Source organism: Primulina eburnea, chromosome 15 (genome assembly GCF_022965805.1).
Source record: "Primulina eburnea isolate SZY01 chromosome 15, ASM2296580v1, whole genome shotgun sequence".
Classification (NCBI taxonomy): Eukaryota; Viridiplantae; Streptophyta; class Magnoliopsida; order Lamiales; family Gesneriaceae; genus Primulina; species Primulina eburnea.
In genome coordinates, this window is record NC_133115.1 from 35766833 (window position 1) to 35787001 (window position 20169).

A 20169-nucleotide genomic window follows, 5' to 3' on the forward strand; every position below is an offset into this window, starting at 1 on the left:
ATAAATCCGTGAGACTGTTTTGTAATAAATATTCTAAAACCAATCACCAGATGCCAGGTGTCTGTTTGGAGTTGGGATCACATTATCAAATCATAATAATTGTCACCAACATTTATTTCCACTAGCCTTGTATGTGCTGATCATTGCTTAATTATAAACAACCTCTCTGTACATTTCACTTCCTCTTTGACCTCATTTTGGATCAACGTTATGTTTGGAATATCTTAAAAAAGATCAAACGCTACGATTCGATCGTCTTATCGGAAATGATTATTGCACCGTGGTAATGTTATACGACTTACATTGTCACACGACTTACACCGATGAATTAGTGTACAACAAGAACACTAAATTAAGTATGATTATTAAGTATTAGAAAAAAAAAAGAAGACAAATTGAGAAAAACAATAGTGTGTGTTGGTTGCAGTCTCCATTAATGGCGGAACAAGATACTATATGTTAATACTTACTGCTACGTCTCTGTTTCCCTGCAAACTCCGAAAGCGACGTTTCCTGCGATGCGTCACTTTCGCCAATTCCTCCTCTTTTGTTATTTCTTTATCATTCATGGCAAGATTCTTTTACAGTACCTTTTTTAAAATCTAACAAATATTTGAATGGTTTATTTCATAATATCTACGTGGGTATTATTCTCATGATAAGATGGATGATCAATATTTGTCCATGCATATATATGACGTACTTTTTTTTTGAGATGATATGTATGACAAGATCTTATCCATTAGAATGAAGTAAGGGTAGTGTCCACATAGATATGATCTCATCTACCTATTTGAATGATGTAATGTTAATATTGTTGTTGTATGTAATTAATAATTAAATATAACAATTATTAGTATTTGAATAATTATTTAAAATTATTGATGTAATATAATAAATATATTTAAATTTTAAATATTATTATAAAAAAAAACTATTATATAAAGACTTTTTATGTCATTTTAATAATGCTCGCGAAAATAATTACATTTTGTCGTTTTGATTTTTTTACCAATAGAAAAAATAGAAAATTATGTACACTGCAGCTTTCTTTTTTGCCAATAGGAAAAATAGAAATTTTTTACTTTTTGATCCTTGTTTCTCGATGGATTTTTGAAGTCACGTTTTGTACGCTGCAGCTTTCTTTTTGCTTACCTCATGTCTTAATCCAAAACTGGAGACAGATGTGATGGATCTTAGATCTTAGAGATTTCATCACAAAATTAGATCTTCTTCCTGGAACATAACATAGTATAATTCTACCAAAAACTAAATAAATAAAAATCTAGATATGAAATCTTTGCCTAAAATCTAGATCATAGTCATTGTATGTGAAATATTTTGATAAGCCAAAGATTCTACTTTTCAGTAAATTATTTTGTTCACTGGATAAACTTTAAGCTGCTATAAAGCTAACTTTGTATCATGAGTGAATCTATATTAGATCGAAAGATATACTCCCAATTTTGGTTTTATATAAGATAATTAACCCATTTTTTCACTTTAAAATAAAATTATGAGGTCGAAAATATTTTTTTTATTTATGGTAAGATGATCAACAACCGCGGCACTCAAGACGGTTACTTCTACCTTCTATGATTTTACAAAATTATCAAACTGCTTATCATCTATATTTACCTTACTTGTCGATTTCATTATGTTAGTTGAAGTAAATTTTATAATATTTGATTTGCGAACTCGAATTTCACATCAGCATGATCAACCGATTAGCTGTAAATAAATTTTCAGAAATATGATTTTCAAGGTTAAAACATCAAGCGCGGGGAGTTCAATTTTTAGCGCAGAGTTAAAAAAAAAAACAGAGAAACCAACAACGGTCCTACTCTTGCCAAATAGAGAAGTACTGTTGCGCACAACGACTTTATCCCCATTCACCGCCTCGGTTTAATCCAAAAGGGTTAAAAAGGTAAATTACAGGCACGCTCTCACTTTATTCTTTCATGCCTTGACTTTGACCTTTCCTACCCCGGGGGACAAAACAGGGAACACACAAAAAACAAACTATATATATATATATATATATATATATTATTTAATTTAATAAAAATTTAATTATTATTATGTATATATCTTATACCAGTTTATTCTTGGATTCTCAGATCTAGATCATTCACATACAATCTCCATTTCCAGAATTTTTATCGATACGATATCTCCGCACTGCCTTCGAGAAATCTGTGTGTTTTCTATCGCTGTCTGCGTACATGCATATTGGAGATTTGTTTATTCGATGATCTCGGGAGAATCAATGCAATAGTCCTCGGCGGGTATTGATCCAGCTGATATTCAGTTCTAGGGTTTAGGTGTAGGTGAGTCGTCTCTGCTTTTTTATTTTTTTTAAAATGTGTTTTTAAATATGCCTCGTGATCTGTGGATACATGTATCTTCTATTTATTATAATGTACGTTTGCATGTCCTGTGCTTTTTTGAGGAATCATTCGATGTTTTCTGATCGAGTCGATGTGAGATTCGACGTTGGTGGAATTGTTGATTTTTGAGTTGATGAAGAATATGACATTATAAGACGTGGATGAATGCTTGATTCTGTGCTGTTATTTTTGCCTAAATCGTTTGTTATTTTTTTTGTTTTGCTGTTTGTGATGGAAATTTTGGCATGGCTGAACATTTCTGATCGTGTCGGTTGGGTCATTGAAAAGGAAGTTTGAGCCGATTTTATTGTAAATTATCTTGGGTGTGAAGCGTGGTGACCATTTCATTCTATTGAATTTGATTGTAAGTACTGGACTGAACACGATCTCGAGCTAGTTCCGGATAAACCATCCATGAAACAGTTACAATACATTGCCAAAGCTTCCGATGTTATGAAATTTGAAAATTTTCCTGATACATTATTAGGTGTGGTGTGGTTGGGAAAGTATTTTGAAGGTTTCTACTAGGAAAAGTGACCGATAAGTATTTCCCAAAGTAAATGAGTCGAAAGTAACGTTAAAGCTTGAAAGTGCCTGAAATCGTCTTTTATTGTGCGAATGTTTGTTTTTTATTGTTATTTGATTATCAATCTTCGTTCTAAATTATCTATGAGTTGATTTATTAGTGCAAGTAGCTTTGAGATCTTAATCATCTGCGTTCTTGATCATGTAGATTATCGAGATTGATAGTTCTGCTTGAAACCAAGTATATTGGAGAGTGAGGTTCCATTAATTTCTAATCTGGCTGGAATGTCAGGTTTGTAGATTCTTATCTTTAGTTTTCTTTCATACCTAGTAAATAAAATCTCTGATGACACCCTGTTTTCGAATTATACGATATTAGAGTTAGGTTTTTTCTCCTTGACTTTTTTAATTGATACATTAGGCATTCAAGGCCTAGAGGTGTGCGACGAACCAAGGGAGAGGAAATCTGACTATGAAAATTCTGAAGATGAAAGGAGGAGATCAAAAATTGGGGTTTTAAAGAAAAAGGCGATAAATGCTTCAAATAAGCTCACCCATTCTCTCAAGAAAAGAGGGAAAAGGAAAGTAGATTTTAGAGTGCCTTCCATTTCCATCGAGGATGTTAGGGACTCAAAAGAGGACAGTGAGGTCTGTGACCTCCGTCAAAAGCTTCTTGACAGTGATTTGCTGCCTGTTAGACATGATGACTACCATACTCTGCTGAGGTGAGTTGTTTCACGGTTTGTTTCTCGTTAAATCTCGTTCCCAGTTCATTCCAATATTACAAGCCCTCATCATATGATACGAGATTGTTTGAAGTGAAGGGATCTTTTTGTATTGAACAGATTTTTGAAAGCGAGAGACTTCAACATTGCGAAGACCATCCAGATGTGGGAAGAAATGCTTATTTGGAGGAAAGAGTACGGAGCTGACACCATATCGGAGGTAACGTTTCATATGATTAATTAAACTAGGAAAAGGATTCTTAGCAGACTACAGAGTCTCTCCTAATGTACTGTTATTCAATTCCTAGTTGAGTTTCCACGCTTAACTTGGGACTGTTCAGTTTTCTGCTTATTTGAAACCTGGATTCTTGAACTTCTCTCTTTTCGTCTGGGAGGGGTGGCGGTTAGTGACTCTGTTTTGCCGATGTTATATTCTCTGTTCTCTGATGATTGAATTTCAGGACTTTGAGTTTGAGGAGCTGGAAGAAGTTTTGCACTCATATCCCCAAGGATATCATGGAGTTGATAGAGAAGGCAGACCCGTTTACATTGAAAGGCTTGGAAAAGCTCATCCAAGTAAATTAATTCGAGTCACTTCGATTGAAAGATATTTAAAATACCATGTTCAGGAGTTTGAGAGAGCTCTGCATGAGAAGTTTCCTGCTTGTTCCATAGCTGCAAAGAGACGCATCTGTTCGACCACCACTATCTTGGATGTACAAGGCCTGGTCAGTTGATCCTCCGACTCTAACAACTTGCCAAGTCAATATTTGAATCTTTCTCTTTAATTTTATGTTAATTCTTCAGTTGTTAATTTATTTAATATTGATGTCGTTTATCATGGGAGCAAGATTGCTACTCAATGGCCTGAGCTACCACGTTCAGAAATATATTTTAGCGTTACAAGTAGTTCTGGTTAACTTTTTTATTTTAATTTTGTAGTCATTACTGGTTTATGCAGGGGCTTAAAAATTTCACCAAAACAGCCGCTAGTTTATTGGCAGCCATTGCAAAGATCGATAATAGTTACTATCCTGAGGTACTTCAGATATTTTCATATATTTTTTGAACATTTGTAGATCATGACAGTTTTTCAGACTTCACAAGCAATATGCTTGGTTTTTATCGTTTCCATTTATGGGCAGACGCTCCACCACATGTATGTTGTAAATGCTGGACCTGGCTTCAAGAAGGTGCTTTGGCCTGCTGCAGAGAAGTTTTTGGATGCAAAAACTATTTCAAAAATTCATGTAAAGGATGGCCCTTTTTTTCTGTTTTCTCCTTCACTGCAACATTATTTAATTGGTCATGTGTGCTCTCTGTTTTACAGGTTTTGGACCCTAAATCTTTGGGGAAGCTACTGGAAGCTATTGATGCGAGGTTTGCTCGTCTCTTATGTGCACCTCAATTGTGATTTTCTAAGTAAAATAATCATTCTACTGACTGCTGTTTTATCTCAGTCAATTGCCTGACTTTTTGGGTGGGTCATGTAACTGTAATGATGAGGGAGGTTGCCTAAGGTCTAATAAGGGTCCGTGGAATAATCCTGACATAATGAAGGTATACAAGTCGAAGAGGAGGTGATAAATTTTTTCAGTACCTACACTATGTTTGCTTGGTAATCTATCTATTTAACTTCTGTAGCTGGTGCTCAATGCCGAAGCAACTTTTGTGAAGCAGATAACCAAAATAGCTAGCGATCGCCAGCAGAAATTTGATACATATATCCAAATCCTGCCATTGAAGGTAGCATGCAAATGTAGGAATTTGATTTATTATTATTTCCATGCATAACTAACTGTTTTGGTGCATTAAATTGTCAGGGAAGATGTAGCAATTCTTACAAGATAGAATCAGCATCTGATGTTAATATTCCTCGCTCTCCCAGACAAAATAGTTCTACTATTTTACAACAGAATCCTGTGCATGAGGAAGTAAGTTTGATTGCATGCAAAACACTGTTGGGGCTTGTCTTAATGAAGGAAACCTTTTGTAGTTGCATGCATGCATGCACACGGTTTACTTTAATAAAGATAATTTTGTAGGCTATAACATTAGAACAAGTCTACTATAGTTGTGAAGATCACTTCAGTCCAGATGATGACATTGAGCATGGGCTTGAAACTGAATCTGTCCTCACCAATGATCAACAAAATATTGATGCAATACCAAGTATACGAGGTATTTTATACGTTAATTCTCTGCTCTCTGGTACTGTGTACTTTGATCCAAATGTCTGATAAATCTTTTTGTGATCAACTAGTGATTATTCAAATCGCCTTTTTTTGCACATGAAATGCGAACAAATTTGTAACCGTAGGATCCGGATTCAAATAAGCAAATTAGTAAAAGAAATCTATGTAATGTGACACCATGGCTTGTGCCATTGCTTAAAATTTTGTTATTTGATTTGTGCCAGGTACTTTGATGATGCAGTGGCTAGATGCCATCCGGGAGAAGCTTATCAAAAGAAGTTTCCGGTATATTATGACATTAATATTGTGCACGACCAAGCTTTTCGCTCTTATCCGAAATGCCCCTGCTGAATACTGGAGGGGGCAGAACAATATTTCTCCATCCAACACATTGGAAAGTGAAGCAGAACACACCAACCAATCATCTACCAGTAGCACAGAAGCTGTTATTGAAGAGGACAGGGTCCTTCCATGTCTACAGCGTCTCAAGAAACTGGAAAGTTTATTGGAAGAACTAATGCATAAGCCCGCCGAAATTCCACTAGAGAAAGAGCTAATGCTTCAGTATTCTCTCAACAGGATAAAGTCTGTGGAGGCTGACCTGGAGAAAACAAAGAGGGTAATCAATCCATTGATTTTGCTTTACTTTTCAAAGAATTTAAGCGGCATATATTCATTCTTCTGTTTGTTCTAGGATATAAATGCTACAGTGCTGAAGCAAGTTGAAATTGCCGAATCAATGGAAAATATCCGGGATTCCAAATTTCATGTAAGCCATTCTTTTGTCATTAAAGCTAACGGATTATATTGTACCTTCTCGCCATTTGTCAGCTATCAAGCCGGTCAAGTGCAATCATGGAACTTATATATTTCCCATTGCAGCTAAATTTATGGCTTTCATTTTGCAGCGAAGACGGTTGTTTTGTTAAGCCGTGGGTGGTTAAAATCCGAGCCACTCCGCAAGCCCAGACGGTGGGTAGCTCATGGTTAGAAAATCTAATTAACTTTTTTTTAAAACATCCATTAAATTAGAGTTAGATTCATCACTTGTCCATTACGGAGGGATAATAGTGATTAGCAGGTGCCATGCATCTTGATAGTTATGCCAAAATGTAAATAAAGTATCGTGAGAGCGGAGGACAGGAGCATGGAGAGCTTATGACTGATTAGGTCTCATCGAGTATGATTTTATGTCGCTCGAGTTTCAAATTTAAATCGGCAAGGCTTCAATTTGGTGGTTGATTTCACATTATAAGAGACTATTTGAGTTCAGCTTCCTCACCTTTTTAAGCTTTTAAACATTTTTATAGTTTATAATCGGTGAAGCAATTGTACCGGAACAAGCTTAAGTATTGGTATACTCAGGTAGTGCACAAAATTGTGGTACTATTTAATACAAATAATAGTGGTACCTTCTATTGGGCCTAATGCTCTCCGCTTCTAATAGCTAAATTAAACGTGTATGTTTTCTCATTTATTTGTAGGGAGTTATTATGTCAATTAAATATATGAAAATATTAAATAAAAATTCAGTATCTTTAATAGCAATGTTGGAGGGACGCGGGCTATAGAAGACAACATATCAGATATCTCTGAATCATGTTACCGAACACAATTAATACGTAACCAGAGGAGACGCAATTAACGGTTACTCAATTCGTGGATTTATCCATGCAATAATATTTGGAATTGTGGCAAAATCGAAAATGTAATTTTTGGATTTGTGACAAAATCGAAATTTTTTAATTTAAATCAATTCATAGAAATATTTTTTTCCCTTCAATTACTTGTGTATACAGAAATAAAACGCAAATTTTAATGTGTTTATACTTTCTGGAAATCATTACAACACAGTTTTGACACCTTGAGTTCAATATATATAGGCAACCAGAGTTACTATTATTACGACACACTCTTTGACACCTTAAACGTAACAAGCTTGAAGATTGGAAGCTTAAAGAATTGAGTGGTCACAATGAAAAAAATGGGTTTTACCTGAAATATACATGCATCAATTTCATCAACTTTTCCGAAGCTCCATTTGCTTAACAGTAGTAAAGTTGACTTGTGTTTTACCAACCCTCGAATTGCCTTTTTGTTACACACCAGGATGTATGAAATGTGTTCAAACTGCATGGAGTCCAGACGTACAACTATACGTTAGGCCTCGCACTAGAAAGAATCAAGAATTTTACGTCTTCCAAAAGTGAAAGTAATAAATTTAACTTCAAAATCAACCGCAAAGTCTCAATTTCATCTTCTTCTTGCACTGTAAGTAGGAAAGAAGGTGGTGTAAAAAGAAGCGTGATGAACTATTCAAGATCGTTGGTGCCATTAAAATATGTTTGAAGGGTAGTTTTTATTCTGCATTAGACAATGTTCACAACCATAAAAGTGGAGGATGATAATTAGATGGAACTTGTCCATGGCTTGAAGAATAGCAATCGGAAAGTATGGAAATATCTTCAAAAACGTTTTTGAGTTTTATAAGTAAAAAAACTAAAAATATTTATTTGGATAAGATTTGTGTAGAACTTTATGAAAAATATTTTTTAAATTTTTTTTCACCAAATATGATATGTTTTTTTTTAATGTTTTACAAGTGTAGGACATCCAAATGTCACAAAATTATGAAATAACAACATTTTCATTATATAATCCTTAAAGATTTACACATGATTCTTCTTCACCATGCATCCTAGAAATTTAAATATGGTTATTCTTGTTCTTATCATTTACTTAGATTATGATATCCACAATCAGAAAAAAATTTAGTATCTTCTTCAAGTAGTTATTATAATGTTTTGATATATAATGATATAGTATATAATAATATAGAAATATAGATAGGACTGATGACGCACAACCGGTCGAGTGTGTTCACTCGCGTCGATGAACTTGTGGATAATGATTGACGGATACACTTGAATCTCTCTTTCTCCCTCTTCTAGAAACATTCCGCTAACACATAATCAGAAAATTCGGCTGTGTATTGATTTCCATCGGTTTTATGGGCAGTTGGACTTCCGATCAATTAATTCCGCACATTAAGCTTGGCGGAGCTTCGTAAGTGTGTTCCCCATTCTACGCCTTTCCTGTTAATTAGACGAATTTGGGGTTTTCTACTTATTTTGTTTCCGGGTAAATTTTGCTGTTACGAATGGTGGAAAATGCTCTTATTTTACTGCGATCATCAATGAAGTATGAAATGACGTTTTTTGGTCTGAATTTATATAACTCCAATTTGGTTGGTCAGATTTGTGGAGATGCTTGATTCTCAAGTTTTTGAAAAGCATAATGTCATACTTTTGTTCCTGTGTGAAAACTTCCTCATAGATTGTCCTAATTGATGGCTGTCCTCTTGAAATTAGACTGAACAAAAAGCTGCTGAGTTTGTAGTCTCTCGTGTATGCTTTTCAGATGGATTTTCTCTGGTGTATGTGTAATGTGTACATCCTCATTGCTTGTGTTTGTAGATTGGTGTTAATTTAACATGGATAATTAAACAATTGCCAAGTTCATTGTTTTCTCAAGTATGCTAGCGTAAACCTCCTGGTTGTTACCTTGTTGTGACAAAGAGCATACGGTTGTTATTACTGAACCTGATTTGATTTTTCAGATATATTATTCTGTAGTTAATGTCACATCACCAAGACAACAACTCCGAAGGCATGGAAGAAGAGTATCAAATGGAGGATGTAGATAATGAGCTGGATGATGAGTTCTGTGGAAGAGATGATGGCTCTGATTCTGATGTCGATGAATATGATTCTATGGTTTGTTTAAATATGGCGCACGCGGATTTAATTCTTGGTCATTTTGGTGTCTAAGTTGACTTTTTCTAGATCTGATTCTTGTTAGGTTGCTATTAATCATGGCAGCCAACTACTCTCTGGTTTCCAAGTTTTATGAACACTTGCTACACTCTTTCTCTCTCACATGTGCATACATTTCATGCAGGATGATGGAATGCAAGATACCACTGCTGTTGAAGCTAGGAAAGGCAGAGATATACAAGGAATTCCCTGGGAAAGGCTCAGCATAACAAGAGAGAAGTATAGGCTGACTAGATTAGAACAGTATAAGAACTATGAAAACATTCCTCAATCTGGGGAGGGATCAGAAAAGGTGGATGTTTTCTGTTCTATCAGTTTTTCACCCTCAGTATGTTTTACCCTGGGGAAGGCTCAGCATGATTTAGAGGCGGACTAGATTAGAACAGACTTAACAGCATAAGAATGATTGATTTTGTTGCTATTTTCCATTTGATATTAACTCGGTGGCTCTTGTTGTTGTTGTAATTAGGAATGCAAGACCACTGAGAAAGGAGAATCATATTATGAATTCAGACGAAATTCGAGATCCGTGAAATCCACAATTTTACATTTTCAGGTCATTGGACTAGCTTTTTTGAGCATAATTACTTCATTATTTTACAATGCCATTTTCGTGCAGAAAAATGTTTTCTAAGGGGAGAAATTATGAATATCATGGTTTATATGCATGTGATAGATCTTATTTTGTTCCTTTATCGTTCTTGTGTTTAGTGATGTCACAAGAGCTAGAACTCTGTTCCTGATTTGATTGTAATAAGGACTTTCTTAGTATGACTTGTTGGTTAGTTACTTCTATATTTAGAGTTAACATTGCGACGTATAAACAACTAGCGGGCAGGAAAGCTGGGAGCTTATTTTTTATTCTTTCTTGATTATTTTTTCCTGCTGTTATTTTCTACTTTTAGTCACTAATTTTCAGATAGTTTCTTCTTCGGAATTTGACGACTGACATGTTGATTTTAACATAGTTGAGAAATCTGGTATGGGCTACATCAAAGCATGATGTATATCTCATGTCACATTTTTCGGTGATGCATTGGTCGTCATTAACATGCTCCAAGTCTGAAGTTCTTAATGTTTCAGGACATGTAGCGCCAGTGTGAGGTTAGTGGTTTTGGTGGGAGGTTTTGTTATGTAAATTTCTGATTTTTACCTTTTTTTTACATCTCAACTATGTTTCAAGGCATATGATCTTCATTTACCCACTGCAGAAACATCCTGGAAACTTGGTAGAAGGATTTAGTCAGACCCAGGTCAGCACACTAGCCGTGAAAGATAAGCTGCTTGTTGCAGGAGGATTTCAGGGAGAACTCATCTGCAAGGTATCATTGTTATTTTTTTCTCTAAAAGTCCACCAATGGAATGGCAACAAAATTCATGTTCTTTGACTTTTCAATATTTATAGTGATGTCTTGAGCGGTCTTAATACTTCGGATTACCCGTGTGATTTTAAAATTCATTTGGAGTAAGTTGTCCTTTTATTCAGTTCAACTGACCTTGCTTTCCAATCTATGTTCATGCTTTAATTTGTAAGGTTGTAACAAATATATTTAAATGTTTTCTTATCAATCCAGTTGGATAGGCCTATGTGAATCTCTTTTTAGTTGTATGGATGTAATTTGCTTCCATGTTATTTCTCTGGTAACCTTGGTTTAGCCACAAAATTGTAAAAATCAAATTGATCATTGATAGCCTAACAAGGAGCAGCCCATGTACAAAAATAATTCTATACCTGAGGCTGTTGATATATTGTAGTTTGCCGAGTTGTCTTTTATTAAGCGATCTTGTTCCACTTTTCATGGCAGTATGTGGATAGACCTGGGATTTCATATTGTGCACGGACTACTTATGATGATAATGCCATCACTAATGCAGTTGAGATATGCACATCTAGCAGGTATTGCTTGTTATCTATAGATATTGTGATAATAAAATTATTATTATAATTTTTTTCGCAGTCCTGAAACCGACTTTTTTTTTCAGTGGTGCTGTGCATTTTATAGCTTCTAATAATGATTGTGGAGTTAGAGATTTTGATATGGAAACATTCCAACTGTCTAAACGTTTCTGCTTTCCCTGGCCAGTTAATGTAAGTCTCCCTCCTTCCTTTTTGTGTGCAAAATTGCACGAGTTTGATCTATTTTAGAGATGAAAACTCACGAATTTTTGTGTGTATCTGGATTCATAGTTTACGTAAAGACAACCATATGTCCAGGTACAATTGTAAGTATTCTGGAGAGTATGTGTTCGATTGGCCTTTTGGTTTGGAGCGCCATTACCATGAGTATCCATAATTTGACTAATGTTGTTATTATCTGTTCGTGAACTTGATATACTGAAATGCTGGAGTTCCTGTATGACGGAAGAAAATATCTTAGGGAGAATGATTTTAATGAACTAGTTGAAGACTTGAAGTATTAACAGGAGAAACTAGAAATAAATTATAGCGGAAGTGGCATAAGTTGCATGTTTTTCTGAAAACAGCGAAAATCTCCCTTATGGTTCCCTTAAGTGTGCCTAGTAATTACATTCAATTCATGTGCTTCTTTTTATCCGAATCAGGTAGAAAATTCAGGATGCCGAGAAAGTTCAACTATCAAATTCTGCAATTTTGTTGAAAAAAATAGTAGTTTGTTTCTCGGGAGAGTATTGCATTTGGGGTTAGGGATTGTACTGGGATCAACTGATTGTGCATCAACTTGGTTTTGTACTCTGACCATGTTCACTGGATATTTTTTCTGTAAATTCTGGCAGCATACTTCTCTTAGTCCTGATGGTAAGCTTCTAGTAATTGTTGGAGATGATCCAGTTGGTATATTGGTGGATTCTAGGAGTGGCAAGGTATATCATATTTTTCATGCATAATGTGAGGACTTGAAGAACTTCTTATCAAGCCTAAGTGATGCTAAGTTTTAATTTGTATTGATAGGCAGTTGCGTCTCTGCATGGTCACTTGGACCACTCTTTTGCGTCAGCGTGGCACCCTAACGGCTTAACCTTCTCCACTGGAAACCAGGACAAAACCTGTCGAATTTGGGATGTCAGAAATCTTGCCAATTCAGTCACTGTCTTGAAGGGTAATCTTGGAGCCATTCGCTCCATCCGCTACGCATCTGATGGAAGATTCATGGCCATGGCAGAACCTGCGGATTTTGTACATGTTTTTGATGTTGATGGTGGGTACGAGAAGGAGCAGGAAATTGATTTCTTCGGTGAGATATCCGGCATTTCATTCAGTCCCGATACGGAGTCCCTATTTATTGGTGTATGGGATCGGACTTATGGTAGCCTCCTTGAGTTTAGCAGATGCCATGAGTATTCGTATCTTGACAGTATTCTGTAGTTCTCGTAGTCTATGGTGTAAGTGCACGGACATGCCTTGTAATTGGTCTTTTGGTTTCATTTCTCGTTGGGGTGTTAATAAGGTGTTAGGAGGAAGTGGTGTACAGTAGAAGGGTTGAAGATCTTTTCACTCATTTGTACTCTTGAAGTTCATTTGACTGCCATAATTTCGTTTGGGTTTTACATTTACGTTGATCTTGGAACCTGGCTTTATATAGCAAATATAGAACTTATATAAACTCATTTTCATTTGTGTTTTAGTCATGCAGATCGATACTCTTTCTAGTAACCTACCACTAGAATTTGAGTTATAATGGAAACCGATAATGGCACTTTTTAAGTTAATCGCCAACTCCTTGAGTTATTAGTTGAAAGAAATGGACCCTTCCACATTCCTGACGATAAATGGGCAGTGCCAGTGAGAGAATGTTGGGCAAAAAGCAAGTAAATCGACGTAGGGAGGTAATGTTGCGAAAAATGATCGAATTTTTTTTTGTAGTAGAAAATATTTCTTTCTTTTATCCAACAGAAATTCTCAACTCAAATTTTACAAAAGAACTTGCAAATAAAGGGAAAAAATCCCTAAATTCTTGGGATTCCATAGTAAGCAACTTAGTTTGGGGTTCTTCGACAAAAATGGTGGAAGTGTTGACGAAGAAAAAGATATATAAAATGTAATCAAATTGATATTTTAGTTAATAGAGGAAATAGTTGAATCCCCCTCCAAGAATGGTAAAATGAAAATTTTGGAGGGTATGATTCCAATTTTAGAAGGGGAAAAGGGCATAGAAAGGCAAGGGCGTACGTGTAGTATAAAAGGTGTAAAAAGAAATGGAACCGTATAGAACAAGGGATTTGAACCCGACGTGAATCGAACACGCAACCTTCTGATCTGGAGTCAGACGCGCTACCATTGCGCCACGGATCCTTGGTAATAACTCGGTGGTTTTGTTATATTTGTAACAAATTAAATATCTGACTGAAGTTAAAATCCAATTAATTGTGTCCAATAATTTTACTTTTGTTGTGAATAGTAGAGAATATAGAGAAGAGAGAATGATTTTTGTGTACTTTATTCATCATAGGAGACCTCTATTTATAGAGTAGATTTACAAACTTGAATAGGTAACAATATCAATAATCATCTATAATATCTTTTCTATAACACTCCCCCTTAGATGATTATCGACTCATTAAATTACTTCTAAGAGATGTGGGAGTTCAAATGTTGCCTCGTTAAAACCTTGTCAGTAAAAACCCAATGGGAAAACCTGAACGAAGGAAAAAGAGTACAACAATAGATACTCCCCCTGATTTCAATCATCTGAGATCCTTCAACTGATGCATCCCTATCTTGTGCACCAATTTCTTGAATGTTGAAGTTGGTAATGCCTTTGTAAATAAGTCAGCTACATTGTCGCTTGAGCGAATTTGATGGACGTCAATATCACCATTTTCTTGAAGCTCATGTGTATAGAAAAACTTTGGTGAAATATGCTTTGTTCTATCACCTTTGATGTAGCCTCCTTTTAACTGCGCAATGCAAGCAGTATTATCTTCGAATATTACTGTTGGGTCATCTTTGGCTGTTGGGAGTCCACATGATTCTTGAATATGTTGTGTCATAGATCTCAACCACACACACTCCCGACTTGCTTCATGCATTGCAATGATCTCAGAGTGATTTGAAGACGTCGCTGTTAAGGATTGCTTCACCGACTTCCATGATATAGCAGTGTCTCCTCGTGTAAACACATAACCTGTCTGGGATTTAGCTTTATGTGGATCAGAAAGATATCCTGCATCTGCATATCCAACTAAAGGAGACTTTGATTTTGTCGAATAAAATAATCCCATATCAATTGTACCCCGAAGGTAACGAAATATGTGTTTTACACCATTCCAATGTCTTCGGGTTGGACATGAGTTATATCTCGCTAAAAGATTAACAGAAAATGATATATCTGGGCGAGTACAATTTGCGAGATATGACAGTGCACCAATGGCACTTAAATATGGTACTTCTGGACCAACGATTTCTTCTCCATTTTCAGGTGGTCGAAAAGGATCTTTGTTAGCATCAAGTGATCGAACATACATGGGTGATGCTAATGGGTGTGCCTTGTCCATGTAAAAGCGCTTTAGTATTTTTTCTGTATATGATGATTGATGAACAAATATTCCCTCTTGCAAATGTTCAATTTGCAATCCGAGACAAAATTTTGTCTTTCCTAAATCTTTCATCTCAAACTCATTTTTCAAGTAATTGGCAGTTTTAGTAAGCTCTTCTGGAGTGCCAATAAGATTTAGATCATCAACATATACTGCCACAATTGCAAAGCCCTCATCTGTTCTTTTTATAAAAGCGCATGGACAAATAGCATTATTTGTGTATCCTTCTTTTAACAAATATTCACTAAGACGATTGTACCACATGCGACCAGATTGCTTTAATCCATATAAGGATTTATGCAGTTTTATTGATAACATAGCCTTGGGTGCTTCACCATTTTCTTTCGATAGTTGGAATCCTTCAGGCACTTTCATATATATATCACTATCAAGTGAACCATAAAGATAAGCAGTTACAACATCCATAAGTCGCATATCAAGAGTTTCTGATACTGCTAAACTGATTAGGAATCGAAAAGTAGAGGCATCCATCACAGGTGAATATGTTTCCTCATAGTCAATTCCAGGTCTCTGCGAGAAACCTTGGGCTACGAGTCGGGCCTTGTATCTTACAATTTCACCATTTTCATTCCTCTTTCGTACAAAAACCCATCTGTATCCTACTGGGATTACATTTTTAGGTGTTCGTACTACATGTCCAAACACTTTATGTTTTTCTAGTGAGTCTAATTCAGTTTGTATGGCCTTCTTCCATTTTGGCCAATCATCTCTTTGTTGACAATCCTTAACGGATTGTGGTTCTGGGTCTTCATCATGTATGATGTCAAGGGCGACATTTAGGGCAAAGACAGTGTCAACAATTGTGTTATTTCGATCCCACAATTTTCGAGATGATATATAATTTATTGAAATCTCATTATTTTCATGAGAATTTGATTCTTCAGGAATAATATTATCCAAGTTTGGTTCATTGATCTCTCTTACTATATCATCCAAGATTTCTTCTTCGGGAGCTTTTGAATTTTCTTTCTCTTGTACCTTTCTTTTTCGAGGTACAATATCCTTTGAACCAATTGGTCGACCACGCTTCTGGCGTATTTTAGATTCATTTGCAGGTTGAATAATAGCTGGTCCTACGGGGACATCAATTTTGCAAGGGGTATTCTCTGCATGTATATGTGACTTTGTCACATTCTTTGTATTAACAAAAGCATCGGGCAATTGATTTGCAATTCTTTGCAGGTGAATGATTCTTTCAACTTCTTGCTCACATTGATTATTTCGAGGATCATAATGAGATAGTGTTTTCTCATTCCAACAAATCTTTTGTTGTTCTTCGGGACACAACTTTATTTCCCCTAGATTTGGAAATTCCAATTCATCGAAGTGGCAATCTGCAAATCTCGCAGTAAACAAATCTCCTGTTAAAGGTTCCAAAAATCTAATAATAGATGGTGAATCATATCCCACATAAATCCCAAGTCTACGTTGTGGGCCCATTTTGGTTCGCTGTGTAGGTGGGAGAGGGACTTGTACTGCACAACCAAATACTCGAAGGTGAGAAACATCAGGCTCTCGACCATAAGCAAGTTGTAAGGGTGAGTATTGGTGATAATTAGTTGGCCTTATACGAATCAATGATGCAGCATGTAATATGGCATGTCCCCACACAGATGATGGAAGTTTGGTTCTCATCAATAATGGTCTAGCAATTAATTGCAAACGCTTAATGAATGACTCTGCTAAGCCATTTTGTGTATGGACATGAGCAACCGAATGCTCAACTGAAATCCCTATTGACATACAATAGTCATTAAATGTCTGCGATTTAAATTCAGCAGCATTATCAAAACGAATTGTCTTGATTGAGTGATCTGGGAATTGAGCTCGTAATTTAATAATTTGCGCAAGTAATCTAGCAAAAGCTATATTTCGAGTTGAAAGCAAACTAACATGTGACCATCTAGTAGACGCATCAATCAATACCATGAAGTATCGAAATGGTCCACATGGTGGGTGTATAGGCCCACAAATATCCCCATGGATTCTCTCCAAGAAGGTTGGGATTTCAACATCAATCTTTGTAGGGGAAGGTCTTATAATTAGTTTGCCTTGTGAACAAGCTACACATGGATAATCATTGTGTAAAAGAATCTTCTGGTTCTTTAGAGGGTGTCCATGTGAGTTAATTATTATTCTGCGCATCATTGTTGCCCCAGGGTGACCAAGTCGATCATGCCATAATTTGAAGCTCTGTTGGTCAAAAAACTTCTGGTTTGTGACAATGTTTGCTTCGACTGTTTTTATTGTTGTAAAATACATTCTAGAAGGGAGTGCACATAATTTTTCTTTTATCTGCTTCTGGCCAGATATAATAGATGTTATGCAAAGGTATTCGAAATTATTTTCATTTAATGTTTCAATATGGTATCCATTTCGGCGGATGTCTTTAAAGCTAAGCAAATTTCTACTGGATTTGCTTGCATATAGGGCATTTTCAATATATAGGCTTGTATTATTTGGTAAAATAATTTTTGCCTTTCCATAACCTTCAATAATTTTTGATGCACCCGATATTGTTGTAACATTATTTTCAGCTAATGTTAACTCCAAAAAATACCTTTTATTTTGAAGAATGGTATGTGTTGTACCACTATCCACTAAGCATTCATCCTGACATATCATCGTTAATCTAAAATAAAATATAATTCAATAAGCTAAATACAATAAATAATGTGTAAAGCTTTCAAATGAAATATTTTATTGAATAATGAAAACATTTATTGAATAACAAAATAAACCTCCATGACAAATCCTAAACATGAACTGAACATCAAAATAAAAACGAGACCACGATAACCTAATAAACAATAGAAATTCAAAGTAGGAACAAGACCAATGAAAGTAATTACTCATTATTTTCTAACACACCACCACCAATCAAATTATCTATATTTCCATCTGGATTAGCAAAGAAATCAGAGACGTCCAAGTGAGTTATATCAATTGGATCATCATTGTCCACAAAATTTATCTCCATTTTTCCATTTTCCTTGATTGATTTTTGATATAGATCCACAAGATGTTTTGCCGTACGACAGGTACGAGACCAATGCCCTTCCATTCCACATCTATAACATTTTTCTTCATATACTTTGGAACTCTTTTCTTTTGCTTCTTCATTATTGGAATTCCATTGCTGGTGGCTTGTTTTATGTTTCTTTCCATTTTGTTGCTGATAGTATCTTCTTTGGCCACGCCCACGCCCACGCCCACGTCCACGTCCACGTCCACTTTCATTGTTATGATTTTTAGTGGAATTAGCATTCACTTCAGGAAATGCAATTTCATATTCTTCAGGAAATGTAGTTCCATTTGCTTCAGGAAATGGTGTGGATCCAGTTGGGCGCATTTGGTGATTTTTCATGAGCAGCTCCTTGTTTTGTTCAGCAACTAGTAAGCATGAGATGAGTTCAGAGTACCTTTGAAATCCACGTTCACGATATTGCTGCTGCAGGAGCACGTTTGATGCATGAAAAGTGGAGAATGTTTTTTCTAACATGTCTTGATCAGTGACTTTCTCTCCACAAAGTATCAGTGTGGAACTAGTCTTGAATAATGCAGAGTTATAGTCACTTACGGACTTAAAATCTTGTAACCGTAGGTGCATCCATTCATATCGGGCTCTTGGGAGAATTACAGTTCGTTGATGGTCAAATCTTTCTTTTAGATTTTTCCAAAGTTCTCGTGGCTCTTTCACAGTGAGATATTCGACTTTCAACCCATCATTGAGGTGATGACGGAGAAAAATAAGTGCCTTTGCACGGTCCTGCTGGGACATTTCATTTCCTTCTTTTATTGTATCTCCTAAATTCATAGAGATAAGGTGGACCTCGGCATCCAAAATCCATGATAAATAATTTTTTCCAGTCAAGTCAAGTGCTTCAAATTCAAGTTTGGTGATGTTCGCCATTGCAACTTAAAAAGAAAGAAAAAAAAATTATATAATTAGAATCATGACATAAATAGAGTAAAATTGTATTACTATTATTGAAAATAAATATTATAACAAATTATGCATGTTACTACTTTTACTATGCAATTTTGAAATTTTGTTATTCTATTTGTTAAACTAACATCGATGCAGGTGTACATTGAGATGTGCTCAATTAATAATTTATGTATCTATTACAAATTGCACTAAATACAAATTGTAGCATTATAAACTAAAGAAAATAAAACTCTTTTACGCACAATAATTCTAAATACGTAAAACAAATATCACAGAATTCTGCCCAACTAAATTTCAAATGAACTTTATACAAATTTCAAAGTAAATTTCAAAGTCACTGATCACAGAGATTTGATTAGATATACAAAATCCAAGTAAATTTCAAATGAACTTTATACAAATTTAAATAATTTCAATAGCATCGGGATGAGATAACTTGAAATCAATCTATTAAATCGTTCTAAGATAAAAACATCAAAATCCAAATAATATAAATCTTAAACAACAATACATTGATAATCAATATTCTTCAAGAATATTGTCGAAACATATGATAGTTATCTAAATTCTTCAGGAATATGATAACATTATATTTTATATCAATATTATTCATAGATATTGATAGATCTTTATGATTTTATATCAAGATTCTTCGGGTATATTGATAAATCTTATTCATTAATATTTTATTCATAGATCTATCAATATCTTCAACATAAAGTCGTGTTGTGCTACTTCAGGAGCATCAACATAAAATTAAAAGTTGTGCTTCTTCAGGAGCATCAACATAAATCTATAATTTGTGCTACTTCGGGAGCATCAATATTAAATCTAAATATTGTGCTTCTTCAAGAGCATTCATACAAGAATAAGAATAAATTATTTATAAATTTTACCTTGAAGAGCACTCGTGCTGATAACGTGTTGTGAATAGTAGAGAATATAGAGAAGAGAGAATGATTTTTGTGTACTTTATTCATCATAGGAGACCTCTATTTATAGAGTAGATTT

General features: G+C 35.1%; 3 protein-coding genes and 1 non-coding gene across 5 annotated transcripts; 2 read left to right on the plus strand and 2 right to left on the minus strand.

Moving 5' to 3' along the window:
• The first annotated feature begins 2090 nt into the window (after window positions 1-2090).
• LOC140814094 (phosphatidylinositol/phosphatidylcholine transfer protein SFH13-like) lies at window positions 2091-7107 on the plus strand. Of its 2 annotated transcripts, none has more exons than XM_073172963.1 (14): window positions 2091-2330; window positions 3124-3207; window positions 3337-3640; window positions 3761-3860; window positions 4102-4368; window positions 4602-4679; window positions 4786-4890; window positions 4971-5020; window positions 5101-5200; window positions 5285-5386; window positions 5464-5574; window positions 5686-5821; window positions 6060-6454; window positions 6530-7107. In XM_073172963.1, exons 2-14 carry the CDS (start codon window positions 3201-3203, stop codon window positions 6719-6721), a joined length of 1947 nt encoding a protein of 648 aa, XP_073029064.1. In that variant the 5' UTR covers window positions 2091-2330; window positions 3124-3200; the 3' UTR covers window positions 6722-7107. The 2 variants fall into 2 exon arrangements, with proteins under 2 accessions (XP_073029064.1, XP_073029066.1); XM_073172965.1 differs by having other exon boundaries at window positions 5321-5386.
• A 1571-nt stretch (window positions 7108-8678) lies between these two features.
• On the plus strand, window positions 8679-13272 carry LOC140813821 (uncharacterized WD repeat-containing protein C2A9.03-like). Its single transcript, XM_073172573.1, is given in 10 exon segments — window positions 8679-8901; window positions 9455-9611; window positions 9796-9963; window positions 10141-10227; window positions 10640-10795; window positions 10883-10993; window positions 11477-11568; window positions 11655-11760; window positions 12426-12512; window positions 12601-13272. Coding segments are annotated over 9 exon segments (1359 nt in total). The 5' UTR covers window positions 8679-8901; window positions 9455-9473; the 3' UTR covers window positions 13015-13272.
• A 597-nt stretch (window positions 13273-13869) lies between these two features.
• TRNAW-CCA (transfer RNA tryptophan (anticodon CCA)) lies at window positions 13870-13941 on the minus strand. Its single transcript has one exon. It is a non-coding gene; the product is annotated as a tRNA-Trp (tRNA).
• Window positions 13942-18054: 4113 nt separating this feature from the next.
• LOC140815693 (uncharacterized) lies at window positions 18055-19119 on the minus strand. Its single transcript, XM_073174760.1, has one exon. The coding sequence runs from the start codon at window positions 19117-19119 to the stop codon at window positions 18055-18057; it is 1065 nt and encodes a 354-aa protein (XP_073030861.1).
• Between the last annotated feature and the right edge of the window lie 1050 nt (window positions 19120-20169).

Excerpts from the sequence above, each read along its gene's own strand:
- LOC140815693 (XM_073174760.1), bottom strand. The coding sequence starts at position 19,119 with ATGGCGAACATCACCAAACTTGAATTTGAAGCACTTGACTTGACTGGA.
- LOC140814094 (XM_073172963.1), top strand. Across the intron at positions 5,201-5,284 it reads ATAATCCTGACATAATGAAG|CTGGTGCTCAATGCCGAAGC; the intron begins GTATACAAGTCG and ends TAACTTCTGTAG. Across the intron at positions 6,455-6,529 it reads ACCTGGAGAAAACAAAGAGG|GATATAAATGCTACAGTGCT; the intron begins GTAATCAATCCA and ends TGTTTGTTCTAG.